The 23431-nt window shown below is 37.0% G+C and overlaps 1 protein-coding gene, 1 non-coding gene and 2 pseudogenes across 2 annotated transcripts; all 4 read left to right on the top strand.

Annotated features, from left to right (window-relative positions):
• Positions 1-5436: 5436 nt before the first annotated feature.
• On the top strand, positions 5437-5555 carry LOC132857197 (5S ribosomal RNA). The gene has a single exon (XR_009649503.1). It is a non-coding gene; the product is annotated as a 5S ribosomal RNA (ribosomal RNA).
• Positions 5556-6968: 1413 nt separating this feature from the next.
• On the top strand, positions 6969-8120 carry LOC132843324 (protein kinase C epsilon type-like). Its single transcript, XM_060866569.1, has one exon. The coding sequence runs from the start codon at positions 6969-6971 to the stop codon at positions 8118-8120; it is 1152 nt and encodes a 383-aa protein (XP_060722552.1).
• A 9421-nt stretch (positions 8121-17541) lies between these two features.
• Positions 17542-18594, top strand: LOC132837652 (protein kinase C epsilon type-like; annotated as a pseudogene).
• Positions 18595-20868: 2274 nt separating this feature from the next.
• On the top strand, positions 20869-23133 carry LOC132843317 (uncharacterized; annotated as a pseudogene).
• The last annotated feature ends 298 nt before the right edge of the window (positions 23134-23431 follow it).

Raw genomic sequence — 23431 nt, 5'->3', positions numbered from 1 at the left:
AAATCCGAAAACACATTAACAAATCTGAAAACACATTAACAAATCCCAAAACAAATTAACAAATCTGAAAACACATTAACAAATCCCATGAACAAATCCCAAAACACATTAACAAATCCCAAAACACATTAACAAATCGAAAACAAATTAACAAATCCCAAAACAAATTAACAAATCCCAAAACACATTAACAAATCCGAAAACAAATTAACAAATCTGAAAACACATTAACAAATCCCATGAACAAATCCCAAAACACATTAACAAATCCCAAAACACATGAACAAATCCGAAAACAAATTAACAAATCCGAAAACACATTAACAAATCTGAAAACACATTAACAAATCTGAAAACAAATTAACAAATCCCAAAACAAATTAACAAATCCGAAAACACATTAACAAATCCCAAAACAAATTAACAAATCCCAAAACAAATTAACAAATCCGAAAACAAATTAACAAATCCGAAAACACATTAACAATTCACACACAAATTAATAAATGGAAACTAAACAATACAATACTTTGTATTTGGTTAAATTGCGGTCAGTGATCCTTACTCCCTCATTATTGTTGTTTTTTTTTTTTTTTTCTTCCGATGTCACGCTTGCATGTCTTCAAAACTTGAGAGCCCTGCACTTTGTTTAAAGAATTAACCTTGGTATTGTGATTTTTTTATGTCTGTATGCACAAATCCATGTTTGTTTTTCTCACTGATTGTGTAGTTCTGTAAAATTTCTCTTCACTTCATGCCACTTAAGTGCATATCTGTAAAATTCAGAATTTACAAATCCTAATAAAGCTTAAAAAAAATCAAAGAATGTACTACAATAATTGTTTTTACCTTTTTATATTTTGCCATATATGACTTCTCATTAAATGACTATTAAGATATTATAAAAATCTTAAAATAAACATTTTAAAATGGATCAATTTAACTACGGTCCCTTTATAGTGCATGCTGTTCGAAGGCGTCTCGTACAGTGGCCGGGAAGTGCAAAACAAATTGACAAATCCAAAAACAAATTAACAAATCCGAAAACACATTAACAAATCCGAAAACAAATTAACAAATTTGAAAACACTAACAAATCCCAAAACACATTAACAAATCCCAAAACACATTAACAAATCTGAAAACAAATTAACAAATCCCAAAACAAATTAACAAATCCCAAAACACATTAACATATCCGAAAACAAATTAACAAATCTGAAAACACATTAACAAATCCCATGAACAAATCCCAAAACACATTAACAAATCCCAAACACATTAACAAATCCGAAAACAAATTAAAAAATCCCAAAAACACATTAACAAATCCCAAAACAAATTAACAAATCCCAAAACAAATTAACAAATCCCAAAACAAATGAACAAATCCCAAAACAAATTAACAAATCTGAAAACACATTAACAAATCCCATGAACAAATCCCAAAACACATTAACAAATCCCAAAACACATTAACAAATCGAAAACAAATTAACAAATCCCAAAACAAATTAACAAATCCCAAAACACATTAACAAATCCGAAAACAAATTAACAAATCTGAAAACACATTAACAAATCCCATGAACAAATCCCAAAACAAATTAACAAATCCCAAAACAAATTAACAAATCCGAAAACACATTAACATATCCGAAAACAAATTAACAAATCTGAAAACACATTAACAAATCCCATGAACAAATCCCAAAACACATTAACAAATCCCAAACACATTAACAAATCCGAAAACAAATTAAAAAATCCCAAAAACACATTAACAAATCCGAAAACAAATTAACAAATCCCAAAACAAATTAACAAATCCCAAAACAAATTAACAAATCCCAAAACAAATTAACAAATCTGAAAACACATTAACAAATCCCATGAACAAATCCCAAAACACATTAACAAATCCCAAAACACATTAACAAATCGAAAACAAATTAACAAATCCCAAAACAAATTAACAAATCCCAAAACACATTAACAAATCCGAAAACAAATTAACAAATCTGAAAACACATTAACAAATCCCATGAACAAATCCCAAAACACATTAACAAATCCCAAAACACATGAACAAATCCGAAAACAAATTAACAAATCCGAAAACACATTAACAAATCTGAAAACACATTAACAAATCTGAAAACAAATTAACAAATCCCAAAACAAATTAACAAATCCGAAAACACATTAACAAATCTGAAAACACATTAACAAATCCCAAAACAAATTAACAAATCTGAAAACACATTAACAAATCCCATGAACAAATCCCAAAACACATTAACAAATCCCAAAACACATTAACAAATCGAAAACAAATTAACAAATCCCAAAACAAATTAACAAATCCCAAAACACATTAACAAATCCGAAAACAAATTAACAAATCTGAAAACACATTAACAAATCCCATGAACAAATCCCAAAACACATTAACAAATCCCAAAACACATGAACAAATCCGAAAACAAATTAACAAATCCGAAAACACATTAACAAATCTGAAAACACATTAACAAATCTGAAAACAAATTAACAAATCCCAAAACAAATTAACAAATCCGAAAACACATTAACAAATCCCAAAACAAATTAACAAATCCCAAAACAAATTAACAAATCCGAAAACAAATTAACAAATCCGAAAACACATTAACAATTCACACACAAATTAATAAATGGAAACTAAACAATACAATACTTTGTATTTGGTTAAATTGCGGTCAGTGATCATTACTCCCTCATTATTGTTGTTTTTTTTTTTTTTTCTTCCGATGTCACGCTTGCATGTCTTCAAAACTTGAGAGCCCTGCACTTTGTTTAAAGAATTAACCTTGGTATTGTGATTTTTTTATGTCTGTATGCACAAATCCATGTTTGTTTTTCTCACTGATTGTGTAGTTCTGTAAAATTTCTCTTCACTTCATGCCACTTAAGTGCATATCTGTAAAATTCAGAATTTACAAATCCTAATAAAGCTTAAAAAAAATCAAAGAATGTACTACAATAATTGTTTTTACCTTTTTATATTTTGCCATATATGACTTCTCATTAAATGACTATTAAGATATTATAAAAATCTTAAAATAAACATTTTAAAATGGATCAATTTAACTACGGTCCCTTTATAGTGCATGCTGTTCGAAGGCGTCTCGTACAGTGGCCGGGAAGTGCAAAACAAATTGACAAATCCAAAAACAAATTAACAAATCCGAAAACACATTAACAAATCCGAAAACAAATTAACAAATTTGAAAACACTAACAAATCCCAAAACACATTAACAAATCCCAAAACACATTAACAAATCTGAAAACAAATTAACAAATCCCAAAACAAATTAACAAATCCCAAAACACATTAACATATCCGAAAACAAATTAACAAATCTGAAAACACATTAACAAATCCCATGAACAAATCCCAAAACACATTAACAAATCCCAAACACATTAACAAATCCGAAAACAAATTAAAAAATCCCAAAAACACATTAACAAATCCGAAAACAAATTAACAAATAACAAAACAAATTAACAAATCCCAAAACAAATTAACAAATCCCAAAACAAATTAACAAATCTGAAAACACATTAACAAATCCCATGAACAAATCCCAAAACACATTAACAAATCCCAAAACACATTAACAAATCGAAAACAAATTAACAAATCCCAAAACAAATTAACAAATCCCAAAACACATTAACAAATCCGAAAACAAATTAACAAATCTGAAAACACATTAACAAATCCCATGAACAAATCCCAAAACAAATTAACAAATCCCAAAACAAATTAACAAATCCGAAAACACATTAACATATCCGAAAACAAATTAACAAATCTGAAAACACATTAACAAATCCCATGAACAAATCCCAAAACACATTAACAAATCCCAAACACATTAACAAATCCGAAAACAAATTAAAAAATCCCAAAAACACATTAACAAATCCGAAAACAAATTAACAAATCCCAAAACAAATTAACAAATCCCAAAACAAATTAACAAATCCCAAAACAAATTAACAAATCTGAAAACACATTAACAAATCCCATGAACAAATCCCAAAACACATTAACAAATCCCAAAACACATTAACAAATCGAAAACAAATTAACAAATCCCAAAACAAATTAACAAATCCCAAAACACATTAACAAATCCGAAAACAAATTAACAAATCTGAAAACACATTAACAAATCCCATGAACAAATCCCAAAACACATTAACAAATCCCAAAACACATGAACAAATCCGAAAACAAATTAACAAATCCGAAAACACATTAACAAATCTGAAAACACATTAACAAATCTGAAAACAAATTAACAAATCCCAAAACAAATTAACAAATCCGAAAACACATTAACAAATCTGAAAACACATTAACAAATCCCAAAACAAATTAACAAATCTGAAAACACATTAACAAATCCCATGAACAAATCCCAAAACACATTAACAAATCCCAAAACACATTAACAAATCGAAAACAAATTAACAAATCCCAAAACAAATTAACAAATCCCAAAACACATTAACAAATCCGAAAACAAATTAACAAATCTGAAAACACATTAACAAATCCCATGAACAAATCCCAAAACACATTAACAAATCCCAAAACACATGAACAAATCCGAAAACAAATTAACAAATCCGAAAACACATTAACAAATCTGAAAACACATTAACAAATCTGAAAACAAATTAACAAATCCCAAAACAAATTAACAAATCCGAAAACACATTAACAAATCCCAAAACAAATTAACAAATCCCAAAACAAATTAACAAATCCGAAAACAAATTAACAAATCCGAAAACACATTAACAATTCACACACAAATTAATAAATGGAAACTAAACAATACAATACTTTGTATTTGGTTAAATTGCGGTCAGTGATCCTTACTCCCTCATTATTGTTGTTTATTTATTTTTTTCTTCCGATGTCACGCTTGCATGTCTTCAAAACTTTAGAGCCCTGCACTTTGCTTATCAATGTGCTGTCGCACGGGGACTGAAGCTTTTTACTGCAAAACAACATTTATGCCTCACCACCTGCACACACGTACAACACGTCACTCTTCACTTCGTGCTTATCCGCTTTATTTACATACGTTTTTAAACAGGCACCTTCAGTCTTAGCTTCTTGCTTCATTCTAATGCCACATGCACGGCTTACAAAACTCATACAACACATCAACTTGCTGCAACACAAACAACCGTGACTGTGCACAGTCTATTTACAGCTCATTACACGCATACTTTTCTTGCGTCATTTATTAGTGCCGTTAAAACAATTCACATCAACAATTCAAAAGCCCATTCAACTACAAGGGCTACACACCTGCTCGCACGGACAGCATGCACTATAAAGGGAGCGTAGTGCGGGGCCTCTTTCGCTTACGGCCATACCACCCTGAGAACGCCCGATCTCGTCCGATCTCGGAAGCTAAGCAGGGTCGGGCCTGGTTAGTACTTGGATGGGAGACCGCCTGGGAATACCAGGTGCTGTAAGCTTTTTCAGCCGCGCTTTCAAATGCGGCTGCTGCAACTTTTACAACGCAAAACCCGCTTCAGCTCTCTTTCAATTACTATATAATTACTGCAGTACTATAGACAACAGCATCCATAATTGTGATAATAATTCAGGTCTACCTTATTTTCTCTTTGTTTTGCCTTTAATTGATCCATTTTAAAATGTTTATTTATTTATTTATTTATTAACAAATATCTCAATAGTCATATTATAAGTCATAACTCAATGAAACACATAATTCATGTTTAACTTTATTGAGTACTTCTGGGGTAATAAGCTGAAATGATTTCATTAGGAAACACTGAAATCTAGGAATAATTGTGGGAGGTAAAAGCAAATAAACACTAATGTTTAAACCCTGTTTGAAAACTATTTTTTGAAAATGTAAAATATCATTCATAATTCCCTTAATTAATTCACAAAATTAAAACTGAAACTTTTATATGTGTATTCCTATGTGATTTCCTGACTATCTGGGTTAAGGGACCAGATTTTTGACTTTTCATTTAGATTAAAAAAAGGAATATGAGAAAAAAAATATCTTAAACTATGTAAAACACGTTGACCGATCTGTGGTGTATTTTAAATTTAAATTTAAAAAATGCAAACAAAATTTTGATTTAAAAAATAACAAAAACAATATCTGTTTACATTCAAACGTCTTAGTCTCCGTAGACGACATTATACAGATCACAGACAGGAGTGTGACCATTAACAGTCCTACAGTGCTTGCAGTCCTACAGTGTGCTTATTTAGTCTTACAGTCTTTGTATTTACTTGTCATTTCTTTATTGTTCATCTGTGTTTATAAGATGATTAATCTGCCATGGGAAACTCAATGACTTGCTTTAGTCTCTTGAGACAGGTAAGATTGAAGCTCATGTTTTGATTTAAAATTATTTACTTTACAAAAATTGGGAAAAACACAAGATCATAAGTAGACGACTACTTTTCTCTGAAGTGTTTTTGAAAACTTTTATATCAGTAACACTTGTGCCTAATGATGTTGTGATTATGTGAACACATTAAACCTTGTTGTATTTGTGTTGTCCTGAACAGAAGAGGAAAAAAAAGGTGAAGGGAGGAGTAGCTGATGAAGAAAAGGTCATCACTTTGAAAAAAGGTAAAAAAAAAAAAAGGACTAATACAATCACATTTGAGGGAAGATTGTGCCACAAGGTGGTTCCAGGTGCAGTTCATGTGATTAAGTGTAGCATTAGAAAATAAGTAAATAAGATAAGAAAATAAATAACTTTATTTCTGAAACAATGTGATCTCATATTGTCATCAGACCTAGTTATTTGCATTCCCGTGTGAGTACATCTGTCCTAGAGTGGGGAACTGTTCACCACCAGTGTGGAATCAGACAGAAGAATAACACTGAATAATATTTAATGTACAGAAGTGATCATTCTGCTCTGGTTGCTCATCTGTTGCAGTGTACAGATATTTTGCCTCTGGATCAAACAGAAAACAGTTCATCCCTGAATGACTGCAGTTCAGAGGAGAGCAGAGAGCACAAAGAGCTACAGCCTGAGAGAAAGTGTCTGGAGGACTTCAAGTTCCTCAGTGTACTTGGAAGGGGTACATTTGGGAATGTGATTTTGTCTGAGCTCAAAGGCACTGATGAGGTATATGCACTGAAGATTATGAAGGAGGACAACATTTGGGCACACGATGTCATTGGCTACACCCTTAGAGAGAAACGCATTCTGACTCTGGCCAGTGATCACCCCTACCTCACCCACCTGTTCTGCAGCTTCCAGACCAGTGATTCATTGTGCTTCGCAATGGAATATGTGAATGGAGGAAATCTTGCTTTCCACATTTCACAGTCACATGGGTTTGATGAACCTCGCACCCCATTTTACGCTGCTGAGATCGCCTGTGCCCTCATGTTCCTCCACAGAAACGGGATTATTCACAGAGATCTCAAACCCGAAAACATCCTTTTAGAAGCCGATGGCCACTCCAAGCTGGTAGACTTTGGCCTATGCATGGAGGGCATAGTGGATGGCAAGACGACCAACTCGTTTTGTGGCACACCCGACTACACCTCACCAGAGATGATCCAGAGTTTGGAATACGGCACGTCGGTGGATTGGTGGGCCCTGGGCGTGATCATGTTCCAGATGATGACGGGCTACAAGCCATTTCATGATGATAACCAGGAGGATATGTACGATTCCATCGTCACAGCTGAACCGGATTACCCATCAAACCTCAGCAAGAAGGCGGTTAGTATTCTGAAAGCATTCCTGGAGAAGAACCCTAAGAATCGTCTCGGCTGTGTGGAGTCCAAGGGCAAGGAGAACGCCATCAAAGTTCACCCTTTCTTCAAAAAGATCAAATGGGCCCTGCTGGAACAGAGGAAGATCACGCCCCCATTTCAGCCACAGATTAACTCAAAGAGGGACATCAATAATTTTGAAGAAGTTTTCACCTGTGAGGGGACCAAGCATTCTCAAGAGGATCTTTCCTTCTTCATCCAGTCCATCAAAGAGGAGTTTAATGGCTTCTCCTTCATTAACACTAATGAATATTAGTACTACTAACAAATATTAACTGTGTTATTTTAATAATCATTTTTATCATTTTAATGTGATACATTTTTTTCTGTGCTTGAAATTGTAAATACATTTTTTTCCTGTGTTTGAAATTGTAAATATAAAATGTATTTTTCTTCATTATAGATTGTTTTTTTTTCAAATCAATTGTTTTTCTTACAAATTAACACGTCTGAGAATAAAATAATGTATTAAATCAGTAGTACTAGCAATATTAATAGTAAGAAATAAGCAGAAAACTCTTTTTATAATAAATCTTCATTTCTATAAATCTTTTTATAATTTTTCATAATAAAATGACATTTCTATTGTCCACTGTTTAACTCTCCTGTTGTCTTTTTCTGCTTTTCTATGCAATTTAAGAGTGCCGAGTCAACTTCACCTGGTCTGTTTTGAATGCTTAGAAAAAATGACCTATATATCAGACATTTTTTCACTTTTTTAGTCTTCACCGCTGCAAGCGACAGCACTGGCACACACACACACATTCAGCCACACACACACATACAGCCACAAACACACATACACACACATACATACACACACACACAAACACACGTTGTGTTTTCATATTCAAATCCTATTTGTTTCCTCTCCAGTGTAAATACTGTATGTTCAGACAATATTGTGTGTAGTAATGCTATAATGAACATAGTTTCTTAGCAGCAGGTCCCTGAGATAATGTATCGGATTGTGCAAAAACAGCAAACGACTGAAATATTGTACAGTATGTGCAAAATGACTGAAATGTTTCACAGTGTATGTGCAATGAGCAAAAAGGTAAAAAAGTGTGCAAAACAGCATGTAAACAGTTTGATGGATGTAATCAGCATGTAAACAGTTTAATGGATGTATATTGGAAGTGTGTGTACTTGGTGTAGGTCTGTGCAGTCCATACAGAAGATGTGCGTGTGTATGTTGTGCTCAGTACAGTTCAGTTCAGTTATTGAGGAGTCTGATGGCTTGTGGGGACACTGTAACACAGTCTGGTGCGTGCATCTAGGGGCATGCAGCCTCCAGGTGGCCTTAGAGCTCACTCCACTAGAGGCTTGGCTGCTTCTTGGGCTCTGTTTGGGGGAGTTCCCTTGCAGGACATTTGTGCCGCTGTGAGCTGGTCCTCTCCGCACACCACAGCACAGCCACGTGCTACTAGGCCCGCACTCCTTTCAACCCTGTCTGCCCGGCCTGGTTATGCATGTTTCAAGCATATAGTCTACCCCTCTCCTGATGCCCAGGTTGGTCCATTCACATTCCCAGGTTGGTTCATTCCATTCTTTTTCCTGCAGGTGGCCCGCTTGTTGGACATCAGCAAGGTTCTAACATGTATGTCACCACATGTCGTGTTTTTCTTTTTCTTCATGGCTGGGTTTTTTACCCCGCGCAGTATGTTATGTCTGCTGCTTTGAGACGTGCCGAGCACCACCTTTTTGGCCGTCCTCTGGCTTACAGGGCCTCGCTGTGAATGTATTGGGCAACCGGGGAGTTGTCTATATCTCCCATAGTATAGACATTCGCTTCTCGTGCAGCAAGCGGGGCAAACTTGGTGAATCTCAAACACGAGATGATGAAAGAGAACAATAGGTTACTTTCGTAACCCCGGTTCTCTGAAACATCGAGTGGAGAGATCCACCAAGTTTGCCCCGCTTGCTGCACGAGAAGCGAATATGCTCCCTGAGGAAAGGTAACACATGCAGGTGCATTATGCACTCGGGTAAGGTGCGTTACCTTACCTGCCATTGGGCACACGCTCATGTCTGTCAAGCCAGACTTGGTGCAATTGGATGCTTCTGCAGAGGTCAGGTACGGATGCCCTTCCCATGGGTGGATCTTTCCACTCGATATTTCAGAGAACCGGGGTTACGAAAATCACCTATTGCTTCTTTCACTTTTTGAGAATGCCTGATCTTGGAAGCTAAGCAGCGTTGGGCCTGGTTAGTAGTTGGATGGGAAACTGCCTGGGAATACCAGTTGCTGTAAGCTTTTTCACCCCCGCTTTCAAACGCAGCTGCTGTAACTTTTACAACGCAAAACCCACTTCTGCTTTCATTCAATGACTATATAATTACTGTGTTGTCTGCAGTACTATAGACAACAGCATCCATAATTGTGATAATAATTCAGTTTTACCTTATTTTCTGTTTATGTTGCCTTTAATTGATCCATTTTAAAATTATTTATTTATGTCACAGTGTAAGATGCCGTTAAAGCAGTGTGACTTGAAATAACCACAGACACAAGTTTTTATCTACTATCATTTATTGGGCAATATATACACACAGACACACACAAAGATTGCAAACACTCACCAGTTTCCATTTTCCTGAACTAAACCTGTGCAATATACAACCTGGGACTTTTATACACTTACTGTACCATGCTGAGCAGCCATTGTGTGACATCATATGGGTCACCAGTTCATGCCTGTATAAAAATGTGTTGTTTTGGTGTTTAAAGTCTTAATGGTGGTTGGAAATGTGTGTTGAATTGTGTGTTTGTGTTTATTTATTTTCGTTAATGTACATTAACTGTAAATGTAATTGTTGCCAATGTCCCTATTGTCAGAGGAGAAAACCCCCTACCAATTTCAGAATGGTTAGATCCAGGGGCGGGACTAAGAGTATAAAATGGCTCCCACACAGTCAGTTGGTGTGGGTTATTGTAGGAGTTTTGTTTGTAGATGTGATACATAGTAAAGGCTGTTTTCTTGCTGATGTTGTTCAGGTCAATCGATTTAGCTGAACTAGCTTGTAAATATTTTGTATATAGGCTAAATTTTGTACAGTTTTATTTTTCTTTTTGGATTATTTTATTAGTGATGGCGAAGTGAAGCTTTCTTGAAGCAGTGAAGCTTTCAACCCAATTGTATCGGAAAAAGATTCATTACTCGAAGCTTTTCAAATCAGAGCTCGATGAGTACCTCTGCTGGTGAAAGCGCTATCACAGAATGTTCCACAACTAAACAATGTATTAATTTTAGAAGCAAAAATTAATGGATTGACAAATTAAGGATAGATTAATAAATAAATGAATGAATATATTAAAAACATGACCAAAGCATGTTCCATTGCATACGCATGGTAACCAAACAAAAATGTAATAAAGATAACTTTTTGTATGGTGAATGTGGAAATTTGACTGTTTTTAGAAAAAAAATCAAACTCACGAATGTTGAAGGTACATAAGTGCAGACAAACTTTTACACGTTTAGCGCTCTCTTTCTCCTCTGTAAACCTTTTCTCCTCCATTGTCTTCAGTGTTTGACTTGATGGGAGCATGTATGTAGGATCCGAGAGGCTGACAAAATTTCTGTAGCCAACAGCCTCCTCAATTGTAAAAGGCTGTGAGTCTTGGACAATCATGTTCACAAGAGCCTCATCAATCTTGTCTTTTTTATTTCCTACAACACACAGAGAGAGAGAGAGAAAGTTCTTGTTATTTAATGTACGTTCTTATTGTATTTCTTGCATTCCTATATTTTTCAACTTATTACTACTATCCAATATATATACATGACAAAATATACAACATGAAATGTTACATTGAATCGTATAATTGCCCAATGATGAGTGAGATTTAAGTTATAAATATAGGCTTTACAACAAAACCATATATATCCACCTTATTGGGCAAAATCAAATGAAAGTGTTTTCATTTCACATTTCCACATTTCAGAATGTGGCCGATTCGTACTATTTCATTCAGAACTCCAGTTGCCAGGCCTCTTTTCTTCTCGTCAGATTTATGCTGACGACCTGGTGAACTGAACTGAGCTTCATGTGCATCTTGTTGTCCAGCCGTTGCTGATGAGCTGTGTCTTTTCGTTTTCATTTGGATTCTCTTTTCTGGTTCTGTGTGTGTTTAAGTGTGTTCGTGAATGGTTTATGTTATAACTTCTAGTTGCCGGTGACGCATGAGTGCAGCTAAATGAATAAACAGATAAAAGTGTCCTTTCTGACTCGCAAAATCTTGTATTATGTCTGCTTTGATTGATAAATGGGTTTTTCCTCCTACGGAGACTGTTTCTGTAGAAGCAGCTGGTCCCGCGATAACTGCTGCAGAAAGTCCTTCTTCACGAGTTCCGGTTGGTGATCAGTCTACTACAGTGACTGTTGGTGTAGCGGTAGGTCCACCATTGTCCATGCCTAAATTCGCCCCAAGTTCTCTTTCTTCCGAGGCTTCGCCTGAAATGAATGCGAATGTGCGTTTAAAAGTTTTAGCTCATCTACAATTAGAGACTCAGGATAGAGCTCAGACGAGACAAGATGATTTAAAACGTCAGATTGAAATGTATCCAGTTGATGCTGATACAAAAGTACAACTTCAGCAGGTGGAGTTGCAGGCTGCTCAAGATCTCTCTAAGCAAACGATTCTTAAAACATTTATTAGTTTGAATGATCGCTCTGAGGCAGCTGCTGGTCCATCAAATCCAAATGTTGTCTCCAATAGCTCTGTTCCATCCGGTCATGTATGTCGTGGAGTCATCTCCACATTTTGACGTGGCTAAAAATATAGCCATAGTCCCACCTTTCCGTGAGAAAGAAGTAGAAGCCTATTTTCAAGCTTTTGAACGTATCACAAGTGCTCTGAAGTGGCCAACTGTAGTTTGGGCCTTGATGTTACATTGTAAATTAACAGGTACTGTAAAGCACAAGATGTGTGTGCGTCTCTTTCATTGGAAGAGAGCTTTCAATATGATGCCGTGAAAACTGTGATTCTGAGGGCGTATGAACTGGTCCCTGAACATTACCGACAACGTTTTCGTACCACGAAAAAATCTGCGTCTCAAACTTTCTTTGAGTTTGCTTGTGAGAAAGCCATGTTGTTTGACCGCTGGATTAAAGCGTGTAAGGTTACTGATTATGCTTCTTTACGAGAGCTGATATTGATTGAGGAATTTAAGAACTGTGTTCCAGAGCGCACTGCTTTGTATTTAAATGAACAGAAAGTTAGTACAGTGCAGAAGGTTGCTGTATTAGCAGATGAATATGCTCTGATGCATAAAACAGTGTTTTATAAGCGTTCGAGTGATTTTGGAGGTTCGGGACCACATGAGATTGTCTCAGATGTTAAAAGCAAATGGGTTCCTAGTAGTCCAAAGGCTCGTAAAGAGTGTAGTTACTGTCACAAAATGGGACATGTGATGGCCGAATGTCATAACTTAAAACGAAAACGCGAGCGACGAGATTCTTTGCCTGTTCAACTTCGAGGTACCGTTTTAGTAAAAACCGTCTCTTCATCCGGCACTACTTCTACTCTTGATCCCTGTTTCCAGCCTTTTGTGTTTGACGGATTCGTATCTTTAAATGGTGTTGAAAGACACTGGAGGGTCTCAGTCCTTCATACTGTCGAACATTTTAGATTTTTCTGGGAGTTCTGCTTGTGAAACCAGCACGATTGTGCAGGGCATTGAGATGGGGTTTGTAACTGTTCCCCTCCATCGTATATGGATAACTTCTGAATTGGCATCTGGCTGTTTTGAAGTCGCAGTTCGCCCTTCGCTACCTGTGAAAGGTATTGACTTTATAATGGGAAATGATATTGCTGGTGGTAAAGTCATGCCGGTTGTAAAAGTAACTGATGCTCCAAGCAGAGATATGCAGTCTGATGTGCTGGCTGAAATGTTACCTGATGTGTTTTCGATGGAATAGCTATTTCTTTGGAATATCCTATATTGGAATATCCTATTTCTCTTCTAAGTTTAATTGTCATCAGCGTAACTACTCAACAATTGACATGGAGACCTTAGCACTCTTATTGGCATTAACATTTTAATGTTTATGTGGGAGCCAGTATGTTTCCTGTCATAGTTTATACGGACCACAATCCATTAGTCTTCCTCAGCAAAATGTACAATCACAATCAACATTTGATGAGATGGGCTCTAATGGTGCAGCCGTATAACTTAGAGATCCGTCATAAGAAGGGATCTGAGAATGTGGTGGCTGACGCTTTGTCACGGGGTTAAACTCACCTTCTGTATACAGAACCAGTTTCATTTTTCCTTGTTTCTCCAAAAGGAGAGAGGAAAAAGAGAACTGTTTCTGTCTTTTTAGCGGGGGGAAGTGTTACGGCCTAAGCCTTTATTATTATTTTAGTGTGGTGTTTCCTTTGTATTGACTTGGGCTCTTCCTTTTTCCGAGGGTAAGCCCCGCCCCTGCACACCTGCGGCCCATTCATGATTGGCTTGCCAATCATTCATTCAGCACTCCAGTCGCCAGGCCGCCACTACCACTGTCTTTAGCTCTCTGTGAGCGTGGCGCACACTTGAGGCGAAGCTCTTTTTTTATCGTCAGATTCATGCTGATGACCTGGTGAATTGAACTGAGCTTCATGTGCATCTTGTTGTCCAGCCATTGCTGATGAGCTGTGTCTTTTTGTTTTCATTTGGATTCTCTTTTCTGGTTGTTCTGTGTGTGTGTTTAAGTGTGTGTTCGTGAATGGTTTTTTATAACTTCTAGTTGCCGGTGATGTGTGAGTGCAGCTAAATTAATAAACCGATAAAACTGTCCTTTCTGACTCGCGTGTCCTTTTATGTTACTTGCCCCCTCCTCTACGAGCATTGTTGAAAGTGGAGGTCGTAACACGTGGGTGTGTGTGAAACGAAGCTTCAGACGTCATTGGTCACGTGATTTTGCCAGAACGAATCAAGCTTCGATACAAAGCTTCAATGAAAATCGGTTCATTTTTTTGACACACGCCTCGGAGCTTCGGTGTCACTGGTAACATTATATATTATTACTTTCACTGTGTGTTGGGGTTTGTTACCACGAGTGTGCACTAATAAATCACCCTTCACCTGACTACAAGCTGCTTCTGTGTCACATTTGCCTCCTATCCCCCCCGGTCAAATCCTGTCCAGAGTGTCAATTGACAAAGGTCAGGGCACCCGCCTGTGCACCATTACTGCCAATTCCTGCTGTAGAAACACCTTTTGAAAGAATAGGGGTTGATATTGTTGGGCCTCTTGAAAGAAGCCAGAGAGGTAACAGATTTATTCTAGTGATCTGTGATTATGCTACTCAATACCCTGAGGCTTATCCCCTTAGAGAAGTAACGGCCAAACAGATTTCAACAGCACTGCTACACTTCTTCTCACACGTAGGCATCCCTAAAGAGGTGTTAACAGATCAGGGCCCCAATTTCATGAGTCACACACTGCAGCAAGTCTATCAGTTACTAGGGATCAAGAGAGTACGAACAACTCCCTACCACCTTCAGGCTGATGGACTCGTTGAACGATTTAACTAAACATTAAAATCCATGCTTACAACATTTGTGTCAGAATCCTGCAAAGACTGGGACCAATGGCTTCCTTACCTCCTGTTTGCTTACCGTGAAGTGCCCCAGGCATCGACCGGGTTTTCACCTTTCGAACTGCTTTTTTCCAACCGGGTTAGAGGTCATTTGGATATCTTTGGAAACATCCTTTCCTATGTCCTTAAAATGAAAGAGCTGCTGCAGTGATCATCTGTTATGGCCCAACAAAATTTGCAAGCATCCCAAGTCAAGCAGAAAGTCTGGTACAACCAAAAAGCCAGCTCAAGATCCTTTCAACCAGGAGATCAGGTTCTGTTACTGCTCCCTACATCAGAGAACAAGCTCCTAGCAAAATGGCAAGGTCCTTTTCAGGTGAAGAGGAAACTTGGTCCAGTCACATATGAAATAGAAATCCATTCCAGGCAACAACCATTACAGACATTTCACATTAACATGTTGAAACAGTGGCATCAACGTCCCTCTCAGCCACATTCACCACAAAATGCTATGAAAGAGCTCTTGGTTCGAGTTCGAGCAATACTTACCTGTTCATCAAAGTGAGTGCCACATAGACCTTCAACATTTGTCAGCTGAACAACGACAACAACTGCAGGAATGCATCCCAGACCAACTGTTCCTAGACACACCTGGAAGAACAGACCTTGTCTACTATTTTTTTTTTTATCTACTATCATTTACTGGGCAATAAATAAACACAGACACACACAAAGATTGCGAACACTCACCAGTTTCCATTTTCCTGAACCAAACCTGTGCAATATACAACCTGGGACTTTTATACACTTACCATGCTGAGCAGCCAGTTTTGTGTGACATCATATGGGTCACCAGTTCATGCCTGTATAAAAATGTGTTGTTATGGTGTTTAAAGTCTTAATGGTGGTTGGACATGTGTGTTGAATTGTGTGTTTGTGTTTATTTATTTTCATTAATGTACATTTTGTTGCCAATGTCCCTATTGTCAGAGGAGAAAACCTCTCTGGTTTATGTATTGTGTGTTTGTGTTTGAATTGTGTGTTTGTGTTTATTTATTTTCATTAATGTACATTTTGTTGCCAATGTCCCTATTGTCAGAGGAGAAAACCCCCTACCAATTTCAGAATAGTTAGATCCAGGGGCGGGACTAAGAGTATAAAATGGCTCCCACACAGTCAGTTGGTGTGGGTTATTGTAGGAGTTTTGTTTGTAGATGTGATACATAGTAAAGGCTGTTTTCTTGCTGATGTTGTTCAGGTCAATTGATTTAGCTGAACTAGCTTGTAAATATTTTGTATATAGGCTACATTTTGTACAGTTTTATTTTTCTTTTTGGATTAGTTTATTACTTTCACTGTGTGTTGGGGTTTGTTACTACGTGTGTGCACTAATAAATCACCCTTCACCTGACTCCAAGAGGCTTCTGTGTCACATTTGCCTCCTAACCCCCTGGTCAAATAATAACTATTTATTTATTTATTTATTTATTTATTTATTTATTTATTTTTATATAAATATCTCAATAGCCATATTATAAGTCATAACTCAATAAAACACATAATTCATGTTTAACTTTATTGAGTACTTTTGAGGTAATAAGCTGAAATGATTTCATTAGGAAACACTGAAATCTAGGAATAATTGTGAGAGTTAAAAGCAAATAAACACTAATGTTTAAACCATGTTTGAAAACTATTTTTTTTAATGTAAAATATATCATTCATAATTCCCTTAATTAATTCATGAAATTAAAACTCAAACTTTTATATGTGTATTCTTATGTGATTTCCTGACTATCTGGGTTAAGGGACCAGATTTTTGACTTTTCTTTTAGATAAAAAAAGGAATGAGAAAAAAAATTCCTTAAACTATGTTAAACCATGTTCTATTTATGTTGTCCTGAACAGAAGAGTAAAAAAAAGGTGAAGGGAGGAGTAGCTGATGAAGAAAAGGTCATCACTTTGAAAAAAAGGTAAAAACCTAGTTATTTGCATTCCCGTGTGAGTACATCTGTCCTAGAGTGGAGAACTGTTCACCACCAGTGTGGAATCAGACAGAAGAATAACAATGAATAATATTTAATGTGCAGAAGTGATCATTCTGCTCTGGTTGCTCATCTGTTGCAGTGTACAGATATTTTGCATCTGGATCAAACAGAAAACAGTTCATCCCTGAATGACTGCAGTTCAGAGGAGAGCAGAGAGCACAAAGAGCTACAGCCTGAGAGAAAGTGTCTGGAGGACTTCAAGTTCCTCAGTGTACTTGGAAGGGGTACATTTGGGAATGTGATTTTGTCTGAGCTCAAAGGCACTGATGAGGTGTATGCGCTGAAGATTATGAAGGAGGACAACATTTGGGCACACGATGTCATCGGCTACACCCTTAGAGAGAAACGCATTCTGACTCTGGCCAGTGATCACCCCTACCTCACCCACCTGTTCTGCAGCTTCCAGACCAGTGATTCATTGTGCTTTGCAATGGAATATGTGAATGGAGGAAATCTTGCTTTCCACATTTCACAGTCACATGGGTTTGATGAACCTCGCACCCGATTTTACGCTGCTGAGATCGCCTGTGCCCTCATGTTCCTCCACAGAAACGGGATTATTCACAGAGATCTCAAACCCGAAGACATCCTTTTAGATGCCGATGGCCACTGCAAGTTGGTAGACTTTGGCCTATGGAGGGCATAGTGGATGGCAAGACGACCAACACGTTTTGTGGCACACCCGACTACACCTCACCAGAGATGATCCAGAGTTTGGAATATGCCACGTCGGTTGATTGGTGGGCCCTGGGCATGATCATGTTCCAGATGATGACGGGCTACAAGCCGTTTCATGACGATAACCAATAGGATATGTACGATTCCATCGTCACAGCTGAACCGGATTACCCATCAAACATCAGCAAGAAGGCGAGTCCAAGGGCAAGGAGAACGCCATCAAAGTTCACCCTTTCTTCAAAAAGATCAAGTGGGCCCTGCTGGAACAGAGGAAGATCACGCCCCCATTTCAGCCACAGATTATGTCAAAGAGGGACGTGTTTTCACCTGTGACGGGACCAAGCATTCTCAAGAGGATCTTTCCTTCTTCATCCAGTCCATCAAAGAGGAGTTTAATGGCTTCTCCTTCATTAACACTAAATATTAACTGTGTTATTTTAATAATCATTTTTATCATTTTAAAGTGATACATTCTTTTCTGTGTTTGAAATTGTAAATACATTGTTTTCCTGTGTTTGAAATTTTAAATATAAAATGTACTTTTCTTCATGAAAGATCTTTTTTTCCAAATCAATTGTTTTTCTTACAAATTAACACGTCTGAGAATAAAAAAATGTATTAAATCAGTAGTAGTATTAATAGTAAGAAATAAGACACACCTCCAGTTCGGGGCTTGTTTACCAAGTCGTGCGGACGTGTTACTGCGGTGCCGTAAACTACACCTATATCTGTATATTGTGGATACTGAGAGTGAGTTTAAATATATTTGTACAGTGATTTGTGTTTTTACTTACGTTTCTTTTGTTTGTTATTTTTGCCATCATTGTTTTTTGTTGAATTATGTGTTCATAAAATAATTTAGCAAAACCTGTAGTGTTGCTAAATGTAGCAGCCAAATTTAGTGGGGAAATGGGTCACACTCTTGCCCTTTCCAGCTCAATGAACACACACACCACACTAACGAATTGGGCATTGAATTTCATTGGGCCTCCAGAAAAAAAAGCTACACATTTGTAAATATTTCACACTTGTGATATGCCTTAAAATCATGATTAAATCGAGTTGTTTTTATATATATTGCAGATTTGATGTAGTAAAAGTTAGGTTATTGATATTCTGCCTAATTAGGACAGCTTTAAAATTCAGCTAGTTATTCAGCTCCCCTACTAATTATAGTATGTTTTAAAACTATGCAGATGTATTTTAATGAATGATGTGACGTGTAAATACATTTTGGTTTAGTGCATTTGGCTTAATTAACATGAACAAGAAGTGTCATTAAGTTAGCATGGTTGCTAATGTTAATGCTAATGCTAGCCGATGCTAAAGTGCATTGCTGTCCTTTAAATGACGTCTTTACCACAATATGGGTCTATGGTTTATAGATCAGGTGGTTTTAGCATGCCTGCGTTAGCTGAACACCCGGAGCTAATATCACAACGCTTGGAGATTATTAAACCAATTTTTATTTTTAATAATTACATTAATAACAATGCCGCTCGAACGTCATGTCCCGTTAGCGTGCGCATGTCAACACAGGTGATTTAAACCGGCGCATCTGTGGATGTTGAGTGACTCTGTGATGGAGATGAAGGTGCAGTCTTCACTATGTGATGGAGATGACGCTACAGTCTTCACTCTGTGATGGAGATGAAGGTGCAGTCTTCACTCTGATGGAGATGAAGGTGCAGTCTTCACTTTGTGGTGATGGAGATGAAGGTGCCGTCTTCACTCTGTGGTGATGGAGATAACGGTGCAGTCTTCACTTTGTGGTGATGGAGATGAAGGTGCAGTCTTCACTTTGTGGTGATGGAGATGAAGGTGCAGTCTTCACTCTGTGGTGATGGAGATGAAGGTGCAGTCTTCACTCTGTGGTGATGGAGATGAAGGTGCAGTCTTCACTCTGTGGTGATGGAGATGAAGGTGCAGTCTTCACTCTGTGGTGATGGAGATGAAGGTGCAGTCTTAACTCTGTGGTGATGGAGATGACAGTGCAGTCTTCACTCTGTGGTGATGGAGATGAAGGTGCAGTCTTCACTCTGTGGTGATGGAGATGAAGGTGCAGTCTTCACTCTGTGGTGATGGAGATGACTGTGCAGTCTTCACTCTGTGGTGATGAAGGTGCAGTCTTCACTCTGTGATTGAGATGACAGTACAGTCTTCACTCTGTGATGGAGATGAAGGTATAGTCTGCACTCTGTGATGGAGACGAAGGTGCAGTCTTCACTCTGTGATGGAGATGACGGTGCAGTCTGCACTCTGTGATGGAGATGACGGTGCAGTCTTCACTCTGTGATGGAGATGAAGATGCAGTCTTCACTCTGTAAATATATCGCTCCTGTACTGTAAGTGTTCCAGCCGCTCCGTTTCCGTAACCATGGCATTTAATTCGATAAATAATTAACTTGATAATAAAAATAGTACATAGATCCAACTAGTAAATAATAATTACAGCTAGTTTCTCTCTGCACTGTCCAGATGCTCCGATAACATTCATGACGTCAAATCATACCTCCATTTAAAAGTGTGAAAGTAAATCAGTAAAAGTCAGTGAAACATGTTTAAATCTGTCAGTTTAAAGCCCATCCTCAGCACTGATGGATCAGTCAGTGCATTAAAGTAAAGGATCTTTTATTGAACCACGGTTCACATACAGGCTGAAATGTTAAAGCTTCAAAATAAATATAAAATGAACTGAAGTTTAACAAGGATGACTTCTGCCTGGAAAAACAGCATCCTTTAAGCAATATGACTAAAATGAAGCTGAGAAAAGCAAGTCCCAAAATGGATGCTGCGTATTTTAAAGCTCCTGACAAAGACAAAGAGGTGACTGACACAGGCTGCTCCACACGTCTGCAGTAGGTTGCTCTCATGTTCGCTCTGTTTACGTAGCTCTGTTAGCTCGGTAATTTAGACAATAGGCTTTTGACAGAGTAACGTTAACGTTTGGTTAAAAAGGTTAAAACAATGCTTGTGTAGTTGTGTCGAATTGTATGCACTTGTGGGAGTTACATGGTACGTTTAAATTACTCTGTCTTTTGCAGACAGCAAGATGTAGGCTATAGTACGGTGGCCGGGAAGTGCAAAACACATTAACAAATCCGAAAACACATTAACAAATCCGAAAACAAATTAACAAATCCGAAAACACATTAACAAATCCGAAAACAAATTAACAAATCCCAAAACACATTAACAAATTAGAAAACAAATTAACAAATCCCAAAACACATTAACAAATCCGAAAACAAATTACCAAATCCCAAAACAAATTAACAAATCCCAAAACACATTAACAAATCCCAAAACAAATTAACAAAACAGAAAACACATTAACAAATCAAAAAACACATTAACAAATCCCAAAACAAATTAACAAATCCCAAAACACATTAACAAATCAGAAAACGCATTAACAAATCAAAAAACACATTAACAAATCCCAAAACAAATTAACAAATCCCAAAACAAATTAACAAAACAGAAAACACATTAACAAATCCGAAAACACAACGACAAGTCAGACAACCCAGAAAGTAGATCATGGCAAGGAGTTTTATTTGACACTCTTCATGCAGGAGCTGCTGACATCTCATCGCCATAATCAAGAGAGAAGGCCTTATTTACAGACTTCATCCACAAGGGTGCAGTTCAGTAGTTTTTGTGGATGCTTCAGCTGCACACTACTTGTATGCCTGCTTTTATTATTACTATTATTGTTTGCTTCAGCAGCATACTGTTTACTTGCATACATGACATAAACTGTCTTTACATTTCTATGCTTTCTGAATTTTAGGGTAAACATCCCATTAAATTAAAATCAAAATTAACCTTGGCCAAGAACAGATTTTTTTTTTAATCTGGTTACATCTTAACATTAAACAACTGCTGAAAGAAAAAAAACACTGGACTTTATTCAGTACTTTAAATTCTAGTTAAATTGTTTTTTAATGTTACATTCCATTTGGGAAAATGGTCCTTAAGCAGAGGACCAGGTGTAAATGTGCATAATGACTGCTGGGTTGATACATTTACAGATTTACTGGGATTTCTGCATAATTATTTTTCCCCAAATGGGTCATAACATATTTTTCATTAACCACCACAACAGATTGACTGATGAACCTTTGTTGCAAATTCAGAATCATATAGTTGAACGAATCTGGCCTGAAGTCAACAGTCGTGTCAACTATCCACTGAAGATAGCTCTTCTGCAGTTGGTGGATCAAGAGGAAATAGACATGAACGACAGCCTTGTGAGATACTGTGTGTCAAACCTGACTGTCCAGTTGTGCCAGATTGGTCTTACAAGGCTGGTGGAGTCATGGAATGCTCACCAAATTCCAGGTGAAATAAAACAGTGTTGCAAAGATTACAATAATCACAATAAGCATTCATAAGTTAAGACCAACAGTCTGTTCTTTATTTTACAGGTAAAGGTGTACCAAATGACTTGGCTGGCTGTGGATGTCCCAAAAAAAATCCCACAGGAGCTGCTGCCTCATTCAGTTGATGCAGCAGACCTTTACAGCCAACAGCTGGGATCCTCACTGACCACACGTTCAACTTTTGGAGTTTATCCATTTTCAACTGAACAGGACAAACTTAGAGTTGAGAATCAGTTTGCTGAGCAATATTCAGACATTTCAGACTTGTTCTCTAGAGCAGTGAACAATGACTTGGCTCCGTACAAACAGGCATTGCTCTGTCTTATAACCACAACTCAGCGCAATGTGTGAAAAGCAGATTGCTCTATTTGAACAGAATGTAAATTTGTAACAAGAACAATGAACACCAATCACATCAAGCAGCCTAAACATGTAAATAAATTAACATTACAACTCAATTTTTGAATCAATAAAACAAAGTCAAATACAACATGCCTATTTGTGAGTATAAAAGTGCAAAATGCTACTCCTCTTCAAAAAGAGATCTCAGAACAGAAAATGCTTCTGACAAACCATTAATTTCAAATATGTTGTTGCCTGTGGTGTTCCCTCTACATTTTGCACAGTACACAAAGGTCTCCTGCCACTGTTCCACACATGTTTTGCAGCCAATAATGCTCCTTTTATATCTGAATCCCACTGATGTTGCCATATTTTCAGAATATTATTTTTGATTATTGATTTAATTTCATTCTATGGCCTTTTTAGCTAAAACATCTGCCTTTTCATTTCCTCTTAAGCCAATATGAGCCGGAAGCCACAAAAACTCGACTTTTATATTATTTTGATTAAGTGAATATAATTCTTGAATAATCTCTATTACCAAGTCTTGTCTAGTTTCTGATTTCTGCTCATTCAGACCT

This window comes from Tachysurus vachellii, chromosome 1 (genome assembly GCF_030014155.1).
Source record: "Tachysurus vachellii isolate PV-2020 chromosome 1, HZAU_Pvac_v1, whole genome shotgun sequence".
NCBI classification, from domain to species: Eukaryota; Metazoa; Chordata; class Actinopteri; order Siluriformes; family Bagridae; genus Tachysurus; species Tachysurus vachellii.
This window is presented reverse-complemented; position numbering and strand designations above follow the sequence as displayed.

Excerpts from the sequence above, each read along its gene's own strand:
- LOC132843324 (XM_060866569.1), top strand. The coding sequence starts at position 6,969 with ATGTACAGAAGTGATCATTCTGCTCTGGTTGCTCATCTGTTGCAGTGT.